The 24,749-nt window shown below is 35.0% G+C and overlaps 2 protein-coding genes across 3 annotated transcripts in view; both read left to right on the top strand.

The window, feature by feature from the left end:
* The window catches only part of LOC111501798 (uncharacterized), a 46,233-nt gene extending 29,858 nt beyond the window's left edge, over window positions 1–16,375 (top strand). Inside the window, exons 1-3 of one of the 2 annotated variants that reach the window (XM_023155714.2) lie at window positions 1,821–2,047; window positions 14,661–14,844; window positions 15,621–16,375. In XM_023155714.2, the coding sequence (XP_023011482.2) occupies window positions 2,010–2,047; window positions 14,661–14,844; window positions 15,621–15,764 (366 nt within the window). In that variant the 5' untranslated portion in view covers window positions 1,821–2,009 and the 3' untranslated portion in view covers window positions 15,765–16,375. Of the gene's footprint in view, window positions 1–1,820; window positions 2,048–14,660; window positions 14,845–15,620 lie in introns of those variants that run through there. The other variant, XM_023155715.2, reaches the window with a different exon arrangement.
* A 4,429-nt stretch (window positions 16,376–20,804) lies between these two features.
* LOC111518327 (uncharacterized) overlaps window positions 20,805–24,749 on the top strand; it is a 55,412-nt gene continuing 51,467 nt past the window's right edge. Inside the window, exon 1 of the mRNA XM_023174746.2 lies at window positions 20,805–21,073. Coding sequence (XP_023030514.2) covers window positions 20,877–21,073 — 197 coding nt within the window. The 5' untranslated portion in view covers window positions 20,805–20,876. The remainder of the gene's footprint in view (window positions 21,074–24,749) is intronic.

The raw sequence follows: 24,749 nt of genomic DNA on the forward strand, positions 1-24,749 counted from the left end.
TTTTTCAAAAAATATGTATTCATTCCTCAATTTCTATTTTGTTTCCTCCAAAGTAGTCCCCCTCAGATATGATACACTTGCGGCAGCATGTTTTCTGATTTTCGAAACAATCCTGGTATGCACTTTTTGATCTTTGAGCTCCGGCAGCTATTTGGTTTCAATCTCCTCAATCGACGCAAAATGACGCCCTTTCATGAGTCTATTCAATCTTTGGTACAGGAAACAGTCGCAGGGGGCAAAATCTGGTGACAATGGTGGCTGGGGCAAGATTATGGTGTTGTTTTCGGTCAACAAATTACAAAATTGATCGTGCTTTCTCGGTCTTGGTTCTCTTGGGCTCACATATACTTCGTTAACATCCATAGTTATTTTTCGTATTCTACATTTCAGTACGTTTTGCTGCATTACATATTCAAACGATATATCACAAACCTATACTTCCTTTTTGAAAAATTGGGGGTTGTACCTTTCATTCGAAGGGGATGAAGGTAGAAGTGGCATTTTTACGTTGAAGAATGAAGAGCTATTTTCATTTGCTTATTCCAATGTTTCAGATCTCACATCATTCCAACATTTCTCTACTACACTGCCAATACAACACAAAAGTTTAACTGAACTGCAATTATCTATCGCCTTATTAGCTCATTTTGTACCGCACTTTCCACTAGACTAGCACTATCTGCCTGTTAGTAGTGCTTATATATCCCAATGGAAGTCTTCGGAAGCAGATAAGAATATTTTCGCGAAATCTAGAACGATCGAGAAGCACAAGTAGAGTTGAGCGCAACCTTGGCCAAGTCACAGACGATTGACAAAGACCAGGCGACGGCCGTCTTTATTTTTTTCAGGGTACGATTTGCCACAAAATTTTCACTGTTGGGTGTAAAGGAAAATTCTTCTTTCATTCTGTTTCGAGTTCGTGAATTTTCTTCGGTATGGTTATTCTTCTGGTTTTATGGTTTTCAGCGATCTCCGTCCGTTCTTCACACATAAGGAACTGAAAGAATAAGATTTTTTGATACCTTTCTACCCGTACGGGATCATTATCACCAAAGAGTGAGTCTCCGTTTAGAGGATTGGAATATTGGAAAATGTATGATGGAATTCGCCGATGCGTAATGAAAATCAATTATTGACGTAACACAGATTTTCACCAGATTTTGTCAGAAGTTCGTGAATCTTCTTGCCATCAAGGTTTTCAAGCCATTTCTTCGCTTGAACGGTATTTTTGCCGATCAAGTAATAGGGTTAAATTAAAACACGAAAATGTTTTCAATCCATTGTTTTGAAAACAACAAAAACAGTGTCACTCTTAGCACAATAACTCACACACTTATGAGTTGAATTGAATGAGTTGCAGTTACCAGGGGTACATATTTAAATTTAATAATATATATAATATATATAAATATTTATTGAAGGCAAGTTTTGTATATATATCTCTGCTGCGTATCAGTTTGAAATGACAGCTTTTCTGAAAGTTCAAAAACCACCTGCGAATCTTCTGAAATATTTCATTACCAAAGAAAACTCGTCAAATTGTTATTAACGAGTCTTGCAACTTGAAGAAACTTCAAAGTAAGTATCGAGGGATGTCACAAAACTTTTCCCCACAGCTACGTTTAAAAACATCCTTGCCATTAGTTTCCGAAACACGGAAGTAGGCCGAAAAGGAAGTTATAACTCACCCTGTAGGTCTCTGTATGGAAAACCCCCTCTGACCTGCGAATAAAAAACCGTTCCGCCACAGAAGCCCCACAAAAATAAACCGAAGACCCTCTCATTGATGATGAAGAGCCTCGAGTGGGGATCAATCTACGTCAATGGTTTAAAGCCGTGATTCGAATTGTCGGTTCAGGTTAGTTGATTTCGTTCAGTCTATTGGGTCATTTCCGTTTACCGGCGCCCGCTGGATACATACATACAGTGCGATCATTTGAAGAGGAATTAAAAAAAATCAGCCAATCACTTTTTTGAAGCGTGGCAGTTCTGGTGCGAAAACTGACGACATGGAGAACCAAGTTTTGGATCGATTGTCCTCTTTAAGGTGAGTGCCGTTGTAATGATAGTGGATACAGTTAGATTCAGCTGGGTGACAGGGCCGTACCAAGTTATTGTAAGGGGCTCGAAGGCTTCTGGCAAAACGTATTCATTTCTTTGACTAAGTCACGAGAAGTTTGCTATTACAAATTGATTTGGGATGGAAAACTCAATTGATTTGCATTGATTTGATAATTCATACATAGAAGACAATATGTTGGCTAATATCATTGACTAGGAGACATTTCCTTGATTATGCTGTAGGTAAACCAAATAGCGATAGAATATTGGACCTCACATATTTATTTATTCATTTACGGCAATGCCTGTTTTTTACAAAATAATTAACAAGTTCACACATATGTATTTAACAGTATTCTAAGCTAGGTTAAAGGAAAAATATAAAAAATAAAATAAAAAAAATTATAAAAATGAGTTAATGAATTACAATGCTCTCATAGTCTTTTTAAATGTTTCTAAAGAAGAATTAAAAAATTCTAAATCTTCACTGTATGTATTTGCAAGTCTCAAAATTCTACCTACAGATTCATTTCGGTCATACTTGGTGCGACAAACGGGTACTTTGAAGATTTCCGAATTTCTTGTTCTCCTTGAATTCACATTTGAAGTTATAAGTCCGACAAGTTCCGGAGAATGATGCTACCATTGATTATTTTATGAAGTAGTGTAGGATCTGATTCTAATCTTCTATGAGCCAGAGTATTCAAGTTAAGAATGCCCAAAATAATTTTATAGTCATATTCACCAATATGCTATCTCAGTTTATATGCAGAGTACCTTAAAAACTTATTTTGAAGACTTTCAAGCATATCAATAACCACTTGATATGAAGGACACCAAATTGTGGCATTGTGTTCGATTATTGATGTAACAATTGAACAATATATGATTTTTATTGAAATGAAATGATGTAAAATGATGATGTAAAATGCACATATTATATCACTTATACAGTGAGTTCCAAAAAGTGTCAAAAAATTTTATTCTATTTTATAATAGGAAGGTGGACAAGTCTCTAGGAAACAACTCCTTTATATAGGCAGGTGTAGGCCAAGACTCGCCGAACACACACTCTCTTATTGACGATTGTTCAGCATTAATTAATTAAGTCAACTACTTCACATCATTAATTCATACTTATAGTTATTATCTAACCATCTGACCTGAAAGATCACTCACCATACAAACTAATCGGCTTCGTTAAGTAGCTGGGTGTATTTGGCCGATTGGCCGACCCACTCATTTTGGACCTAACCTAACATAACCTATAGTTATTATAGACATACATACAGAGTGAAATATCAATTTTGCACCAAATAACTAGTAAAAATTTTAACCATTTCAACAAACATCGATATACTAATTCGAGTAATGAGTTGGATCATAGTAATATGAGGGAGGCGCCCAAGCTGTATATGGGATATTAGTACTCTTTATGAGGCTAGAACCATAAAAAAATTTATTTTTTTTGTTTTGTCACGTAGGTAGCTGTGATTCAAAATCAGAATATTGTTTCCAACTACAAACGACTTTTCTGCATAAACTTTATTGATACTGTCGAAAATAAGGGTCGTTTACTCTTGATGAAAATTTCTATTTTTTGTTCTCCCCTATACACCGTTTGGAAATTCAAAATTTTGACAACTCAAATCCAAGTTTCTTGCAATGTACAAATTTTTATCAGGAATAAAATTTTTTGTCAAATGGATGATAAAATAGTTTCCCACATGGTGCAAACTTTTTGAAACTCACTGTATTCAATGTTTGGTTCACAGAGAGGAAACCATGAAAAGATATCAATCAGATCAGGTGGACACTCACAATTTTTGAAAAATAAATTTAAGTTTACTCAGTGAACTGAATATGCACAAATAGTTTGGAAATTAAAAATACAATAGATAGATATTCTATGCGTGTCTCGATAAAATGACGTCAGGAACAGATGCCGTATTTATTTATTTATTTTCAGTGGAATACAAAAGGGGACTAACCCAAAAAGAGTATTCACAAATGATGAGGTGAAAATAACAATAAATGATTTGATTGTTATAAATAATATGTAATATAGTGTTATGAACAGTTATTAATCAAGTGCGGTGCAAATTACAATAGTTAGATATGACAATGGTGACTGTATGAACAGGAGAACAGTTTTTTTAGAGAACAGTCTTTACAAAAAGTGAACTCTGCCTTTCATTTTCATTTATATTGAATTATATTTAGATTAAAACATTTAAAATTGTCTAATGAGTGGAAATAATGAAGACGTTGATTATTATTATCGTCAACATTTCAGAGTCCAACATTTGCCCCATATATTACATTATTGAAACTTTATATCTTAAAAAACTTAAAACCTTATACAATTTAAAAAAAAATAATTCTTATCATAATAGGCTTGACTTTGATGTTTTTAAATTTGACTTTCAATTTTTTACACTCAATGACATTTTGTTATTGTACAAGTCATTGAATTTTTGGCGAAAAATAGCTTTCACGAATGAAGAAAAAAAAGATATCATACAAATTTGTTACAAATACGATAGAAACAGTGCTAAGACATCGGGAAATGTATTTAAACTTGTATCCCGAAAGACGACAACCACATCGAACAATGTTATTGGATTAGAATATCACCGAGTTTGGTTCATTTGAAAAGCCGAGGAAAAATACGGAGAGAGAATCAACAATCAAAATTTAAAAAATGAGGTATATATGAGGGAGATTAGACATTGTGTCCTTTTCAATGAAAATAGAACTTTGAACAAATAACTATAATCATGTGATATGTGAAGACAAAAGTAAATCACAGCAAATACTCAAAATACTGGCCTTGTTAATGATAACACAACTGTGCCCTTCTTCGAATATTATTTACTGCACGATTAATTTCCTTCCTCCTCAATCTTCCGAACTCTCTAACGATGCTGCGCTGAGGGTCCTCAATATTTTGAAATACCCTCTGACCCTGAACTCTATTTTTCAGTGTACCCCATTACACTTAAGTCTGGAGACCTTGCTGGCCACCTCACCGGCCCATTATTCCCTATCCATTTATCACCACACCTTTCAGTCAGGTGATTACATTCTAGTCTGGTAGTGTGTGGTGGAGCACCATCATGCTGAAACCAGATGTTGTTATAGTTACCCAAAGGTAGACCATCCAAATATTCTTCGAAAATCAACATTAAAAACTGGTGATAGGTTTCTTCATTCAGAATTCCGTCAAACAAATGAGGACCCAAAACTGTATCTTTGTAAATTCCAGCCCACACGTTAATACTAAATCGCACTTCAGGCCGAATTTCTCGGAACTGCCTGGGGTTGTTTATGTTCCAAATGTGTTCGTTATTTCGGATGAATATCCCACAATTCGTTAAAAGTGCTTTTATTCGTCCAAATTACATTTTCCAGGAAAACAAGAAAATCAGGTCTTTTTATGAGCCAATTACAAAATTCTAATCGCCTTTCGGGATCACCTGGATGCAATTTTTGTAACATTTCAAACCGTTTTTTAGATGTCTCCAAGCACTTGTATGCCAAATATTCATTTCGGAGGAAATTTGACGTATAGATTTCGTATAGATGTTCATCTGAAAATTATTAATTTTTATTGAAACGGACACAATGTCTGACTTACCTCATACATACCTCATTTATCAAATTTTCCTGGTCCATTCTGCCTCTGTATTTTTTCCTCGGCTTTTCAAATGAACCAGACTCGGTGAGATTTTGATCCAATAATTCGAACATAGTTCGATGTGGTTGTCGTCTTTCGGGATACAAGTTTAAATACATTTCCTGTTGTCCTAACACTGTTTCTATCGTATTTATAATAAATTTGTATCATATCTCTTTTTTCCTCATTCGTGAAAGCCATTTTTCGCCAAAAATTCAATGACTTTTACAACAACAATATGTCATTGAGTGTAACAAATTGAAAGTCAAATTTAAAAACATCAAAGTCAAAGCCTATTGTGCTAAGAATTTTTATTCAATATCTCCAATTTATCGAAGAAGAATGATAACTTATGATACATCATTGAAAAGGTGAAATCTGTTTCTATTCAAAACGAAAAGATTTCAATGTAGCGGCCATAAGAAAAAATGAAGTTGATGATAGTGGCCGGAAGACGAAACGTCGCATTGCAAATCTGAAAACGCCATTATGTAACAGGGAAAAAGTGGAAATGTGGAATTGTAATTCATTTTCGAATCCTTTGAAAAATAAAGCCAGAAAAAAATAAAAACCATTTTCCGAAATTTCTGTTTTTCCGGATATCTCCGGGTATACTCGGGATTTCAGAACGTTCTCAACGGCATATAATTAGTCATGTAAATGCGCAACTTTGCCCCGATTCAACCATCTTCGTATCTCTCATAGTTTCCGAGATCCCAGTGGTGAGGATCGAATTTGAAACACCCTGTATACTCCGAACTATTTTCGACCCAACTTCCTCTTCCCACGCGCCTATTAAAATGAATGTTAATACAGTGTCATCAAACTGTCAAACATTTCCATTCCAGTTTTTTAACGGGCTCCTTTTTGCGCGGCAGCCTCTTTCATTCACTGCAAAAATAGCGAATGTATATAATAAGTAAAGTGTTTTCATAACACTTAAAAAATGCGATAGAAATATCATTTGTGGGGTGCGTGATTTTAAATATACAAGAAATGCGTCAGTACGCCTCGAAATACCCGCGTCAGTCAGCGATTATGAGTCATATATCTTACAGCGTGCTGCATATCCAGAAAGAAAGATCTTTCGGAAACACATTTATCTTAGATATTAGAAATCAAAAGTGGAAATTATCGTCCGTATGAAAAAAATAGATATTTCAGAATAAATTTCGAAATATTGATCTCTACCAACTAACTACAGAGTAGGGTCTAGTAAACGTCTGTTGGGAAACAACTACTTCATCCGAAAATCAAATTTTATTCAAGAAATTCTGATGCAAGTTGAACCATTCAGTGAGAACTGGTCTAATCTTAAATGGATGAAAACCTGGAAACATTTTTACGACTGATTCCTGATTATCGGGATAACGTAGTAAGAGATTGCGAATTTTCCATTCGTCCAACGTGCACTAAAAGTGCAGTACAAATAGCTTCATCGGTGACAACTCCTGAACGGTTATGCTTTTTATTGTTCACAGATCCAGTTTCCATAAATTTGTTCAATAAATCCGAGAAGTATTTCTGTCGTACATTTCTTCCTGGATGATTATCATTGAACATACGGGCAGCAGCTCTAGTACTATTTCCATTCTGTTGGTACAAACTCACTATTTCAATCCGTTCTCGAAGCGTATGAACCATTGGTTCCCAAGAATTCACAAAAACAGAAACACCAAATGTATCTTCACCTGGTGGGTAATCGTTATTGTAGAATGAGACAAATACAAAATGAAGGGAATATCGAATCCAAACATATCGAGACAAAATAAGACTTTTTTGGAATAAACACTTATGAAACCAAGGTAACAGATTGTACAGAAGTTCATTCAGGGTGGCTTGTTTTCAACTCAAATAATGTTTAGCTCCCAAACTATGAGCTTCAAACCGAAATGTTTTCTACTTTGTTGAAATCTGTTCATCATGGAATATTTAATAGTGCAAAACAATTACCAAGAGGACTGAAAAGGAGGGTCTCGGACCTCTAAAACCTCTTTATCCAACACTTGGACAGGATGAAGGGGGCTAAAACCAGACATGGTACATTGGCTTTACGTGATGGTCGTTGAACCCTCTCTGGTCTGGTGGCCAAAGATGAAGCAGGCGACCGCCATCAACAAACTAGGCAAGGTGCAAAGACTTGCATGTTTGGGAATGACGGGAGCAATGACAACTACCCCAACAGCTGCATTGAAGGCACTCCTGAATCTACCTCCTTCACACTTTGTAATAATGGGGGAGGCCAGGATGGGCCAATTCGGACTGGAAATCTCACCGAACTACAAAAAGATCGAACCGAACAGAAATTTTGGAACAAGTGGAGATGTGCATATTGAATATGTGCACGGACCACATGACACCGAAGTACACCTTTAACAACACAAACTTTATGGCCAATATCATAAGCCGTGAAGAGTGGAAGACCATTAGTCATCCCGAAAACATGTTTGGAAAAAACACCTGGTATAAAGATGGATCGAAGACAAACATGGAACGGGAGCTGGAATATACCGAGCGGATAGAAATTTAAACTACAGTTATCCGCTAGGACTATACACATCCGTCTTCCAGGCGGAAGTGCATACTATCTTGCATTGTGCAAGGCTTACTAAATTGAGACTTCAAAGAATTGAGTGGATCAATATTTCAATAGACGGCAAGAGCGCACTAGGGGCTCTGACAAACCCGAAGGTGACATTAAAACTGGTCTGGGAATGCCATGAAGAACTGAATGAATTTGCAAACAGGAACAAATCAACTTTGTACTGGGTGCCAGGGCATTCAGGAATCACAGGTAATGATAAAGCTGATGAATGCGCTAGATACGGTTCATCAACTTCATATGTAGTTCCTAAACCAGCTTTGGGGGTAACAAAATCATTGGTATGGAACCAGATTACGACATGGGCCAATAAGAAGCACACAGAGTACTGGACAAAAGTACCTGGCAACAAACACAATAGAACCTTCATTAGGGAACCGTCCCAGAAAAGAACCGAACAACTACATCAATATAGTAGGGATCGGCTCAGAATAATTACAGGGTTACTAACCTGTCATTGTCCGCTTAAAGGACACCTGAATAAAATGGGGCTTTACAATGGAGACCTCAGGTGCAGATTATGCAACGAAGGGATAGAAATAGCTCTACACATCTTATGCGAATGTGAGGCACTGAATCACAGGAGGCAGGCCATATATGGACGTACGAAATTACGTCCAGAAGAATATGATGAATATCCAACACGGAAGATGGGAGAATAAACGCAATGAGCCCAAGAGGCTGCAGTTTTTTCTGGAGGCTTGAACTAAATGGACAAGTCAGACAGCTTCCAAAATACCAAAAAAATGCAAAACAATTGATCCATTAAAAAAATGATGATATGCTCTGGGGATGCGATAGGGAAAGTTAGATCAAATGTAAATATGTCAAAATGTCTCCCTCTGTATACTATAGTTCAGGTATTTTTTAATTTTCCTAGAAATCATTATTTCAAAAGTTATTCAAGGTGGCTCGTTTTCAACTCAAATAATTTGTAGTTCCCGAACCATAAGCCTCAGACCATATGTTTTATACTTTGTTGAAATCTGCTCATCATGGATCATCTGATAATGTGAAACAATATAGGGTGATTCATTTAAAAATAATTGCTGACATACTCTGGGGGTGCGATAGGGGAAGTAACATCAAATGTCAATATGTCGAAACATGTCCCCCTGTATACTATGGATGACGTGTTTTTTACTTTTCCTGCAGATCATTGTACTAGAAGTTATTCAGGGTGGCTCGTTTTAAATGGAATGCACTGTATATGAACGAAGTACGTAAATGACTAACCTCGTATATTTCAACAATCTATCGTACCTTGATAGTAATAAGTCTAACAATAAGTTTGTTAGCAGTCTCTTGGTGACAATATAAACAGTGCACTTAACTTCCAAAGTATTGCTATGGTTCTTCGCTTCTAGAAATTTGTAGTTGGGTAAACTGTTTATGTAATTTGTGATAGGCAGAAACATAGTTTTAAAAAAATTAATAGTTAACAATTTATGGTTGAACCAGACGATGATTGTGTTTAGATCTTGCTCAATTTCTACTTTGAGGTCATTCCATGTTTCACCATAATGAAAAATTACAGTATCGCCAGCAAAACTTATAATTTCGCCGGAGGTTTGTGAAGTTATTAAGTTATTGATGTAAATAACAAATAAGATCGGTCCCAAAACCGTCCCTTGTGGAACTCCACACTGTACTACCCTTTCCTTGCTCACATAACCATCTATTTTCACGCATTGCCGGTTGATGTGGTTAGATACATCACAAATTCAGAATAACATTTCCATTCGAATTAAATATGTCTCATTTCATGAATGAGTTTCGATTGTTGTCTTATTTTTGTGAAGTTATGTAAATCAGCAGAGTGTACCAATTCGTTTTTCTCATTTATAAGTTCATTTCAGTTGTCTCTGTGGGTTTCTCTAGTTACATTTATGCAGAGTTTTAATATTTGGACACAGTTATATTTGTATATTCAAATCAATTAGTTCGATTTGATTAGAATAGTGATAGTATTCAAATTGTGAGCATATTGCATGATTAGGCATCAAAAGTCACGTATGATTGAATAATTATGTTTTATCACTGTTAGCAAGATGCGTTTTATTGCTGTTGTGGTGGTCCAGCTTTACATTTTTTTATCGTTTCACCAGTTTGAAAGAAATAAGCACTAGAAATCCACTACTGCTTCTCTTCAACGAAATTTTTATGTCATGGATATACAGTCTGTCTGATCTGTTTTTCCGGTAATCAGATGTCGCTCCCGTATGAACGACAACCCTCAAAAGTCGAAACTTGTGGGTCTAACGAGGCCTTACCTTTTAACGTGTGATTCCTAATAAAGACAAGTGTTACGATTTTCGATACTGGTGCAGGATACCCCGTATAGTGGTTAAAATTAGTTCGAATTCCAATCAAACACTAGTAGATTCCAGAACATGTAGCGATATAACAGGTATCCTCTCGTTCCCAATATTGCTCTGGAATTCCGCTGATTATTTATAAACATACTTCAGCACAATGAAGCATGCTCATCTGCGGCTGAAATAAACTGAGAATAAATAATCCAGCATAAGCAAAACATTCGCGAGGTATTTTTATGACTCCAGTCGTAATTAATGGATAACGTTTCCAATATTGACTGAGATCGCATTCAAATACTCAACAAAATATTTCTTGATCACTGCTGGGTGAGTATCTGTATATTTTTATCAGGCCTATTTTTGAAATGGATGATAATGATGATGATGATGATTAAACTTTATTGTACAAAGAAAAAATCTCGTTGACAAAGCTAGTAAATGAATATAAAAAATACATATAATGTTCTATGAATATAAAAAAATAAACAAAATATAATGTTAACTGAAGTATAAAAAACACTGAATGAAGAACAATGGTTGAAACATACATAGATGTGAAAAATGCTAGGCTAAAAATGATCGGTATAGACCTCAGCCAAACTATAATAGGGTCTACTACTCAAAACGTCTTTAATTATTTTCTGTATTGTCTCTTTAGAGTTACTTGGCAGATGGTTTTACATCTTCACACCATTGTAAAATGAGGTAATTTCAAATTGTTTTGTATGCTCTGGCGAATTGTATAGAAATAATAAAAATTATATACTTTATTGTCATTAAGAATGAATCTTGTGGACAAAGCTTGTGAAAAAAAAAATAGAATTGTAAGTATATAAATATGAAATGTGAATATAAAAACGAAAAAAGAAAAGTAAAGTTAGAACATACACTATAGTTCAACGTCGAAATATTGTATCAAAATGGTTGTGACCAGATTTGTTTAACAATATTATCTGCACTTATAAACAGTGTCATCCCCAAAGTATACACCATATGGGAAACTTCTTTAATTGAGTTAGTTCCGAAATACCTATTTTATTTTGATGTTTTGTGATTTGATATTATTGAATATCAAGTTCTTGTTACAATATTGTATAACTTTGAGTAATTTTCTGTGTTAACAAAAAATAAAAATAACTTTGCACCAAAAACTTTGAAAATGATTTTACCCTTCAAAAAAATTGACCGTGGTTGTAATTGTGAAATTTGTGCAATTTGTAATATTGCAGACTTTCAAAATAAAATGTCGTATACAGGATGCTGTCTATTCATCGTTTCAGCAAATTTTTTTCAGTAGTCACCATTTAAAAAAAGGGTGAACAAATGAAACTTCACTTAGATGGCCATGACTCCAAATTTAGATGTATTTTTTAATTCTGAACAACTTTTTTAAATAACATTTCCCGAAATTTTTCAAAATAAGGATACTTTAGTCCTATCTCAAAATCAATTATTTGAAGATACGTATATTACGTATGTTTTACTGTATTTTGTTGGTGCATGTTTAGTTTTAGGGGATGCACAAACTTTTATCAGAAATAACTTTTTGTCGAAAAACCGTTAATAAATAAGTTTCAAGTTTCCCATATATGGTGCATACTTTGGGGACGACACTAAACTTATATAAACATATATATTTATATCAAATATTACATGGATAAACACACCCATTACACCAGACAATCAAACATTCATATCTAAACAAGGATATAAACGGAAATCTTCTGTAACCTAAATTCAAATATGCACATTTTGTCACGTAAATTTAGCATTATAGAACTCTTGCAAATTATAATAGGGTCAATCAGCCAAAAATATTTTTACCCTCATTCTAAACATTTTGTTGGTCAGATTTGTCTGTCTTATATCTGAGGGCAAGAAATTAAACATCTTAACCACATCGTAATAAATAAAATTCCTGACTAAATATCTTAAACGATTTGGCAATTTCAACGTAGTGGAACGGGTGCTATAAAAATGACATGAAGCCTCAAATAGGGACATATTTTTGTAAATGAGACAAACCGATTCCAAAATAAATAAAACTGTTAAAATCTTTTGCTTAACGAATTTGTGTCGGCATGATCTTAAACATATACCAGATAGCCCGTTTCTGCAGTACTAATATAGACAGAAATGCTGATGAATTACTTACTCCCCAAAACGGTATTCCATAAAGTAGGTGGGATTCAACGAGGGCGTAGTACACCGTTCCGGCAGTTTTGATTCCCAAATTTATTGAAGTTACTCTCACTGCATAACATCCAGAACAAATTTTATTTGATTAGTTGTTTGATATTTTCAATAAATTTGAGCTTATCGTCAATGTGAATACCTAGAAATTTAGATTGAGTCTCGTTATTTGTCACTAAGTTATCACCAAATGACAGGTCATCAAGAGCACATCTGAATAATAAAATGCTCAAATTTGCAATGTCATTGAGATATAATAAGAATAAGATGGGTCCTAAAACTGTTCCTTGTGGAATTCCATAAAAAAATTTCTTTTTTTTTTCTGAAAGTCCAGTTGTTCTTACCATTTGATTCCTTCCTGAAAGGCAACATTCAAACCATTTGAGCGTCATTTCTCTTAGAAAGATCACAAAAGACCACAGCTGCTACATTATCAGAATTGAATTTTGAATAAATATCATAAAGGAATGAACAGATGGCATCGTGCGTATTTTTATTGCTTTGAAAACCAAACTGGCTTTCATTTAAGATATTGTGGAAGCCAGTTTGGTTTTCAAAGCAAGTTTCACCAGATGTTTTTTAATGAAACACACTGTCTCCAGAATAAGAAAGAGCTACAGCCATCAAAATGTTTTTATCTATAAACAATTGCCTGCATGAGTCACGTGGTTTAGCTTCACTCAAGTATCGTATAGGTACCTTTTGTAGAGAGTATAAACTTCCAGTTCTCTAACAATAACTCTCACTACATAACAGCCGGTGGAAATGTTGTTTTCCATCTCTCTGATGTGAGTGTCAAATTTCAGTCCACCGTCTATATATACAGTCCCAGAAATTTAGTACACTCTCTGTTCTCAAAGATATTGCTCGCTACAGATGAATTCCGAAGTGAACATTCGAAAGTCATAACATTGGTTGAAAAAATATCAAGAGAGAGTTGATTGGAATCACACCAAAATTTTATTTTTTGTATGTCTGGAGCTATTGTCTCATCGAGTATATTTATATCTTTACCATGTCACAGCATAGTGATATCGTCAGCGAAAGGAGTGAATGTTCCAGATATACTAATGTTCACCGCATCGTTAATGGACAACAGGAACAATATGGGACAGAGAACCGATCCCTGTGGTACACCAGTATTTATTTCAATACAGTTCAGTTGTTTTTACAATCTGACTGGGTCCATTGAAATACGACTCAAACCACAGTAGTGTTAACCCTCTACATATGTAGATATCCACGCAGTCAAAGGTTTTCGTGAGGTCACAAAACACTGTAGCAGCATCTCCAGCGTTCATATTGGAATACACCTCGAACAGAAAAGATAATTCTGCATCATGTGTGCTCTTATTGCTCTGAAATGCAAATTGATTTTTACTTATAATGTTATGGCGAAGGGGAAATTCATTGAGTCTTTTCTCAACTAGTTTTTCAATTATTTCTGCAATAGTAGGGATGAGAGATATTGGTCGATAATTTGAAGTTCAAAAGGAAGTTGAGAAATTGGTTTTATGAAAAAGTTTCAGGACGTTTGTTGTTTGTTTATTCATGAAAAAAATTATATGACTGGTTGATTTTTCTGATTGTTTCGGTAGCTTTTTGCTTCAATTTGAAATCGTAGAGAGGCGAAAAGAGGCAAAAAAATTGAAGTTTGGTAAAAATGATAGCATCAATGTAAAAGTACAAAATCATCTATCAATTGATATTTACCACGACATAAATATTCATCAATACGGATAAAACTTTCGAAACAACTTATTATTTGATAAATAACCTCTATTAACACACTCTTTATTTATTACAGCATTATTGTTGACGATGTTGATGCGAAAGGACTCAACTCTAGCAAGGACAAGAATGAAGTGACTTCGAAGGATGAAGGAGCGCAAGAAAGAATAAGGTTCTCTCCGGAAATTCAGAAACAGATCCAATGGACCCAAAATCCCTATCCCAAACACGTTTTAATAGCAGCCTCTGCAAAAATCATGGTGAGATTTTCAATAATATTTGACACATTCCTTGAACCATTAGACTTTAGACATTCGGAACTGAATTTTTGTTAAAAAATCACCTCTAGATCCTTGATATCATTACATCTCTCCAGGTCTTAATTTCAAATAGCGTAAGAAAATCAATAAAGTTTCATTTTGAGGTATAAATTGTAACCTTCTACTTTCCTACATTGAGTTTCAATTCATTATTGCTATACTGAGTAACAAAAAATATCAACTGATCCACATATTGTTAATCACGAAAAATAACTTCAAGTCATCTACAAAACATAGCCGTTCACATTTTAAACTTCCACATACTATCAATGATTACTAAAATCAGAATAGGGCCTAGGCAGGAGCTCTGAGGAACACCAGAGCTGGCTAAACATGTTCTGGACTCATGACCATTGTAAAAAACGAGCTGCTTTCTTTCTGATACATACATAGAAATGTATGAGTAAGATACCATAATTTTAGTAAACAACTTCGAGAAGTGTGTATATGTCCTACTCACTCGACTATTGTCATTTAATGAAGATGAATTGCGCAATAGTAACTAGATCTGTCACAGTAGAGGGATTAGTGATAAAGCCATGCTGATGTTGTGCCAGTGATATGGCCACTTAAATCACCTGATTTCATCCACTCGGATTTCTTTGTGTACAGAAGTCTGAAGTTTATGTTACCAAGCTAACAATTATAGGGGAGTTGAGTCAGAAACTGCACAACTCGAATTTCACAATTTCTAATTCTCAATTTCCTTCTTACAGAATGATGCAGCTCGACGAAAAAAGAACTTTTCCAAATTGATTGATGAACACGAAGCTCTAGTCAAGTACGTCGCCAAAATGGAAGAAGAAAACAGTTCCCTGAGCTCAATATGCAAAATGACGCAGTCAACAATTGTGACATAGTTCGAGAATTGTTCTGGAATTGTGCATTGTACATGGTTGACTGAAACTGTTCATGTTTGACATGTTTGGAAGGATGATTGTACCGTCTGTGGTATAAAAGATTTGAAAAATATTGTGCTTTCTGTGACTTCAGTTTTGTACAGCATGATTTAGCGATTCAATAATAATAACAACCTGTGGGTATAATCATCCTCCATTTTCTCACTCTTAGGGTAGGCTTTGTCAACAACTAGAGATAAGTATATTTATTTTTGAAATCATTCTTGCCAGCAATGCTCAATTATTGGCATTTCAAAGACTGCTCGTCATATGATGTGATTCAGAAATTCGAAATCCAATTTCTTCAAAAACCATTTTCACAATCAGTTCTTGATTCTTTATTAGATAGATGATGAAACTATGATTTAATTGGTCTCCAGATTAGTCGAACTTTTGTATTGATTGATTTTGAGTAACACGCACTGTTTGATGTATCAGGTCATCAAGTGGATATATTATTGATTTGTTTACATGAATAGCGAGTTTACTATGTGTTTAGATCCTTAAGTTCAATTTGGAACATCAGTTTCATGTTATATTTTCGAGGGCGAACAATAAATATTTTAATAACACTAATGTTCATTTCTTTCATTTTCTTTGTGAATGTCGAATTCACAATATTATTGTCAAGTTCTAAAAATGTATTTAAAATTTTCTGATTATGGTTTTATTTTTAGTAATTGCGAGCTGATTCAGGAATGGATTCTCACGTTTCGCAACCGTCTGTAAAATTGTTTTTTTCTACTTCCTGTTAACCATCTATTTTACTCGTTTCAGCCTCAAGCATGATTATTTTTCAAATCTATAAGTTTTCTTGTAAAATGTGGTCGGAGAGACGTATACTGAAAATTATTTTGAGATTCCAAGAATTATTTTTGAAACCAGAACCTGAAATTAATCAATTAATACACGTTTTATTACCACTTTAGCACAACGCACAAAAGAGTCTGAGTTATAGATCATGGACAATATAATTAAATGTTTTCTTAGGAAGTATTGTCTACTCTTGTGGAAAGGAATACATCTGTATCAATCGATCAGAAACAAAGTGATCAATATTGCACATCAAAATTAGGTGTGTCAGAAATAAATTTACGAAACTCTGGAAACACTAGTTATGGAAAACTATCATTCCTGAATATAATTATATCGACTAAAAATATATTTCTTACACAAGTTCAGCAATAAGAAAATAATACACCAATATCTCCTGAAGAATGGAGTTGGCAATAAAGTAACTAATTTGAATCAAACGAAATTACGTAATCTAAAGCTGTTTTCTAAAAATTTTTCTTTGGAGGGATATATTCTTCAGATGAATGATCGATTGAAGTATAACTTCGATTCATCTCAGATACTCTGGTTCCTTCATTATTATACAAATCAGAAACGGCGTTAACACTGCCATTGGTGTTCATTGTAGATAGATATCGTACATATCTATTACTGGAGCTTTTTCCCAACACCAAATTGTTATTTTCAACACCTCGACACGTGTTTCGATCACCAAGTGATCATCTTCAGAGAGGAAGATTAAAACTAGGAACTAGTGCGAGCTAATCCTATTTATGCTATAAAGGTAACCCATACAGGTAAACCATCCAGGCGTACCAACCATACAGGTATACCAACCTAAATTATACTGAGGTATTGCAAGGTCTGTGGAATTGGGACGCTAGAAAATGAGGGACTAACATCAAAAGAAACCAAAATCTCACCTTCCTGCAGAACCACGTTTTTTGTATGTTGTATGAACTCTAAATAGTTTCTTATACTAAAACTTGGTTCCGCAATAGACAAGGTTTCAAATTCCTTAGTGAGCCACTTTGCTATTTGGTAGGTAGAAGCTCCAATAGCTGACACGATGGGACGCATTGATTTTCCCGGTTTGTGGATTTTTAGTAGGCAATATAGTTTCGACACCGTTGGGTTGGAAACTTGTAACTTCCGTTTCAGTTGAGGGTTAAGTATGTTGTCGCATTTCTTAAGGACGTCTGTTACTTCGGCAATCATCTTTGGTAACGGGTTCCTGGACAATTTCGATGGAAAGATTTTCAAGGAACTAGGTATGAAGATGGTTTTTAAAACAAGTCATACAGTACAGAGCCTTTTGGGAAGTCCAAAAGACAAAGTCGAGAATTCGGAAAAGTCTGGAATTTATGAAATTGAATTTAAAGACTGCGATGCAAAATATCATGGACAGAAAAAAAGATCTATTAAAGTAAGATCAAGGGAACACATAGCACACTTAAAATATGGAAGACCTGAAAAATCAGCAGTCGCCCATCGTATTTTGCAAAAAAACCATTCCATAGACTTCAGTTCATTAAGATTAGTTAGACAAGTTAACAACAACAGGCAACTAGATGGCTTTGAGAGTGTAGGAATAAGTAAACACAATAATATTATGAATAACGATGACGGACCTATACCAAAGAGCATACTATATAGCTTGTTAAAATAAAATAAAATAATGTTGTTGGGTTTACTGATTACTACATAAGGACACATTGCAAAAATAAGGATAGGCAGTATTGTGAAATTAATTTTTATATAGCTGAAAATTGTTTTATATAAACATATATTGTAAAATAATAAATAAGGCAAAATTTTAAAATTAATTTAGGTTGGTATATTTGTATGGTTGGTACGCCTGGATGGTTTACTTGTATGGGTTACCTTTGTAGCATAAATAGGATTAGCTCGCACTAGTTCCTAGTTTTGATTTTCCTCTTTGAAGATGATCACTTGGTGATCGAAACACGTGTCGAGGTGATAAAAATAACGATTTGGTGTTGGGAAAAAACTCCAGTAGTATTCATTACTACACCAAAGGTTCCAAACAGTGCAACATATCGTGCATATCATTTGAACAATATAAATGATTCTGTTGCCGCTTCAAAAGGTATCTGATTTCGAGCAATATGAAAAACAAATATTACAACAAATCAAAATCGAAACTGTTTCTGTGGGGTTTCAAAGATTGCCTAATGAATGCATTCATTTGGCAATCTGAATTTTCATGACAAGATGATTTCTGTACATAATAGATATGACTGAAGACAAATTGATTTATATACGAAGTAGATTGAGTAGAATGAGCTTTTTCTCACTCTGATTGTTTTTCCTTCACCAGAATAAAATCGGTTTTAAATGGAATTTGCCAATACTTGATGGAAATCCCTGCCAAAACTTAAAGAGACGATAAGTCGCTTGCTTGCTATGCTACCTAGATGCTTAGGTTTGTTAATAGAAACAAGAGTTGAAGAACTGAGAAATCTCACGTGGAGGATAATCAAGGTCGTTCAAGCGACATTTACTCCTCTCTAGACTCGGAATTGGATTCTACAGTTACTTCGTGCTCCATAAATTGGTTCACGATTAGCTAAAAGAAGAAGGTCCATTGTCTAATATGATACGAAATGACTTGAAATCCCCGAGACAAACAATACAATTGAAAATTGAAATCAATAGCTGAAAGTAACAATTATATTGAGCAAGTGGGAAATATCTGTATACCGAAAACCCACTCATGCGGGACAGTATCTGAACCACGAATCCAACCACCATCAATCGACTAAAAGAGGAATCATCAAAATTCTAGTAGACCGTGCTTTCAGACTATGTAAAACAAAAGAGAGAAGGAAATAGGAATTATCCAGAGTGATCTTCAACGGAATGGTTACTCCAAAGTGATGGTGAAACAGACTTTGGCTAGAAGACAGCAAGAGCCTCGCAAGAAAGAGAAGCCATCACAACCAGTGCTTGCTTTTTCCTTCATCAGAGGATTATCGGAAAGGATCCGTAGCAGCCTCTCGAAAACCAGGCTAGCAAACCCGGACTGTGCATTTACCGAATACCCTGTGAGTACGGCCAATCGTATATCAGTGAAACTAAGAAGCCGTTGAACCCCGGCGTTCGCACAACAAACACACACAGCGATAAGGAACCAGCATATATGGAAGAGCAGAGCATGTTTGGACTCATGTATATACATCTATTTTGAGATCTTCATCTCTGTCTTTACTGATTGTAAAAGTACCGTTATCTTCGAATAATACAGATAGTCTGGTATGTGCAGCCACATTATGGGGTAGGCCATTGATATAAATGAGGAACAGCAAATGCCTCAAGATTAAACCTTGAAGTACTTCCCTTTCAATTTGTAGAAATTGACTTTTTTATTTTTGCACTTCACTCGGTTGGTCAAATACGAAGATAACATTTATTGATAGCCATAGTAGCTCATTTTGTTCAACAAAGTTGAATGATTCATTGAATCGAAGGCACATGTGAGATCCAAATCACTTTATGTAAGATTCAAATCATTTTATATCATATTAGACAATGAAGATCCGAACTGATGAAATTCACAGTGAAACATTGTCAACCACCTTTTAACAAACACTATTTCTATATCCTAAGGATGGATGTATGTCTCAGGGTGTGTGCATCCCTAGAATGAAGTGTATTTGGGAGGAGACTCACCTCCACATTCAGCAACAGTATTCTAATGTTTTCCGCTATATAAGTTCATTTTAGCCGATGAAACTAAAGGGTTTCTACAAAACAACAGCCTACTAAGCGGTTGATGGTGATGGAAAACCATACACCTATTCTTTTTCCATACAGTGAATAGGGAGATTTCATCTGTTGGGCTGTGCTTTGAACATCTTCATGGCCCTGAGCAAAGAAAACCCTGCGAAGAACAATCAATAACACTGATGGAAACTAACGAACATACTTTTTGAAACAAATAGGGATCATTTATATCCCAAATATTGTCGAGCATCTTCCTGAAGAATCATCATTCAGTTTCTCAGTTGGCAGCTGCATCTGAGCCACGATTTGAAGTCATTTGCTTAGACAGAGGATCTTCAGTACCTCCTCATTGCAACGCCCATGCATGGAAGCCTCTTTACATTGATCAAAGTACAATTGGAAGTGAGATCTTGTCTTCCAAGTACTCTTTAATTCCCTCGAGACCGGTGCCTCCACTTGGACCGGTTTACGATGCTGCTCCTACGAATATCCTTGATGAATTGAAGAGGCATCAAACTGTTTATTCATTACATGACGTTGCGTAACAACGACGGGCAGTTAATATCGATATGTATAGCAAACATTGCGGAATTATTCACAGAACTACAATTATTTATAAATATGAATGTGTTGACGGTTTCGCGTATTGAACGTTTGGTGGTGAACGATCGAAGTGCTTTCATCAACCGCGGTCGCGGATTTTTAACAGTTAAAGTTGACAACAAAAGGTGAGTGAATCATTTGTATTTTTTTTTGTATTGACAAGCGATGTCGCTGAAAAGTTATTTTCCAAATTGAATGTGAGGTGTGATTTCATTTCAGAATAGGCCATAAAATAGAGAGAAAGAGAACTGTTAATAGCATTTATACTACTTTTGAGCTTTTTGAAAACAAATTTCATTGCATCTTCAATAAGGAGTAACTCTAGCCCGGATTACTGGATTTGACCAAAAAGATATTATTTTGAAGTGAAATAATCGAAAAAGGGTTCAATTGACCGACTATACTATACTATTCAAAACATCCTTCCATTGCTGTTTAAAATTCTACTATAGTTCAGTGAAAATAGTACATAGGTACTCAACCATTTTCTTTCCTGAAGTAATACGGATAATTGACGATCCGTATAGTTGGAATTCGGTAAATCTGAATTCTACTATACCCTAATCTAGTTCAATAAATCGCTGAGATCATTCACGCCGAAGGGCTTCGAATAAGATTGGTTGTACAGAAACAAATATCAGACGGTTTCATTTCACAATTTGATACAACAAAGAGAACTCATGAAGTTGGATTTCTTTCTCGCATTATATGTCATCTTTTCTTTAGAAACTCCATGGATTATCTTAGGCGGAATAGTAGAACTATAAATGGGTATATGGTGTGATAAACAAAAGAAGTTTGAGTTCAGAAATCATCTCAACTTTTTGAGGTTAGAAAATGTTGCTATCAATTTCTTTCCTGTACAAAAAATATCTAGTAAGGTGCATCTGTTGTTGAATCATGAATGCTCTGACTTTGGGCTCTGATTTGATCAGAATATACTTGATAGCTAACACGTATTACCATTCGTATTGAACTCAAGAAGTAAAGTTGATCTTTGATATTGGTGGTAATCATTGTTGAATTTCAAATTACACCCCAGCTGATTCATCTGATGTTATAACAGGACAAATTTCAGAACTTTTTCCAATTGATGAATTCTTTTACCATAAGAAAATTCTAAATTTTCGCAGCACTCATAGCAACACCAGAAGTTGATCATGAAGCTTTCAGATGGGCATAGAAGGTTTCACTTTCGAAACTATGATACCTCTTCCAGATTTATTTGTGTTCTCAAGCTACTGTATATATATATATATATATATATATATATATATATATATATATATATATATATATATATATATATATATATAGAAACAGAAGTTAATATCGGACATAACACTCATGAAAGTGGCAAACCATAGACACGTGTTTCGGGCTTTTGGCCCATCATCAGTATGGTGCAGCCAAGTGTAAGGATGGGCAACACTTGGTTACCAAAAGATAGAAATATAGAAATACAAATGCACGGAGCCACCAACAGGAGCCAACCGCACATTTGTGGTTTAGTTGATAGATCTCGTGTTCACAAGAAAACTATCAAAATCACCACGGAGGCAGCTATAGCTACCTGCGTGACATCCGGGTCCAGGAAATTATACAAATATGAAAGTTATTGAGTGTCTTGATATAGAAACAGAAGTTAATATCGGACATAACACTCATGAAAGTGGCAAACCATAGACACGTGCCACTTTCATGAGTGTTATGTCCGATATTAACTTCTGTTTCTATATCAAGACACTCAATAACTTTCATATTTGTATAATTTCCTGGACCCGGATGTCACGCAGGTAGCTATAGCTGCCTCCGTGGTGATTTTGATAGTTTTCTTGTGAACACGAGATCTATCAACTGAAACCACAAATGTGCGGTTGGCTCCTGTTGGTGGCTCCGTGCATTTGTATTTCTATATTTCTATCTTTTGGTAACCAAGTGTTGCCCATCCTTACACTTGGCTGCACCATACTGATGATGGGCCAAAAGCCCGAAACACGTGTCTATGGTTTGCCACTTTCATGAGTGTTATGTCCGATATTAACTTCTGTTTCTATATCAAGACACTCAATAACTTTCATATTTGTGTATATATATATATATATATATATATATATATATATATATATATATATATATATATATATATATATATATATATATATATATATATATATATATATTTATATATAGTTGAGAATCTTAGCGACTGGAGATCTGTACAGTAGAATGGAATAACGGGGTCTCACAGTCAAAAAATCAAAAACTCTGCTTTACTTTGCCAAGCTTTCGCTTCTAGTGGGAAGCTTCTTCAGGGCAGTGCAGTAAAAATGAGTAAAACACAATTAATTGAACATATAAATCGACGAAAAAAGTTAAACATTAATGGAGTTTTTTTGGTGATAAAACTGCAGTTAAATTTTTAGGGGTGTATACTGACACACATTTATCGTGGGTAGAACATATAAATAACATATGTACCAGGCTGAGTAGATCAACATACGCAATTAGAGTAATTAAAAGATCTGTGAACCTGAATGCAGCCCTCACTACATATCATTCTCTTTTTCACTCAGTTCTGAGATATGAAATGATATCCTGGGGCAGTGCATCAAAATGTCATTTGGAAAAAGTGTTTATCTGCCAGATGGGATGAAACTTGCCGAAAATCTCAAAATAATGACACCGTATTCAGTCACTGTTTATGAAAACCTACTACATATTCGACTAAATATAAATAATTATACCTATCGTACAGACATACACCATCATGATACTAGAAATGAATCAGACCTCGTCATGCAAGCAAATAGACTGAAAAGGACTGACAATGTTGGCCTTAAGCTATACAATACCCTGCCACTAGACTTTTGCAATTTGTCATTCAATAGATTTAAAAACTTTCTGAAGTTTTTCTTAACTGAAAATCCTCTGTATGATATCAATAAATTTTATGGAAGTGTCCAATTGAATAGAGGTGCCTTCAATGTGGACACCTAAATAATAGGTGTGTACCCAGTTGACTAATATGTATGTGTATTGTAATTTGAATCAAATGTTTGTACTGAACTTCTTAACGATCTTGATATTCTTGATGATCTCAATATAATTTTTTCAACCTTATGATTACCATCTAATTCCCAAATTCAATCATGTAATGTAATTTGTTTTAATGAGTATGTTGATTTGTTTTAATGAGAATGTCTTCGTATTTTTTTTTCTCAATTCATGACCACCATTGATTGTGGAATCTTTAGATGTATATAGCCTGATTTTAATTGCGCCATTTGTTTTGACATGTCTATAAACCTTGTGTTTCTCAAGACGAATAAAGATATTATTATTATTATTATATCAATTGCAAAAGAGCGTGCTGCAAGTAGCTTCATCGGACCAGAACCTGTCATAGGCAATGCTTTAGGTTTTGCCAAACAAATATTGAAAACCTGGATGGCAAGAAGATTTGAAGGCTTCTAGCAAAATCTTCCAGGATTGGCTCACTCCAAGGCATTTATTTACCCTTCGAAGCTTGATACCAAACAGTTCTGTATCTGTAGAGTAGGAAGAGTGAGTGTAAGCCCACAGCACTTAGGCCACATGTGACCCATCCTGTCCTTTTCAGGAAGGTGGACAGGTTTCTGGGAAACACCTCCTTCATATCGGCAGGTGTAGGCCAAGACTCGCAAAACACACACTCTCCTATTGACGATAACTCCGGACATTCGCATAGAACATGTCTGACACTTTCATCTTTCTGTTCACACATCCTGCATAGAGGTGTGTCCTGCAACCCCATATTGT

Source organism: Leptinotarsa decemlineata, unplaced genomic scaffold, assembly GCF_025532065.1.
Source record: "Leptinotarsa decemlineata unplaced genomic scaffold, Ldec_3_MD MMD2_tig00001719_RagTag_RagTag, whole genome shotgun sequence".
Classification (NCBI taxonomy): Eukaryota; Metazoa; Arthropoda; class Insecta; order Coleoptera; family Chrysomelidae; genus Leptinotarsa; species Leptinotarsa decemlineata.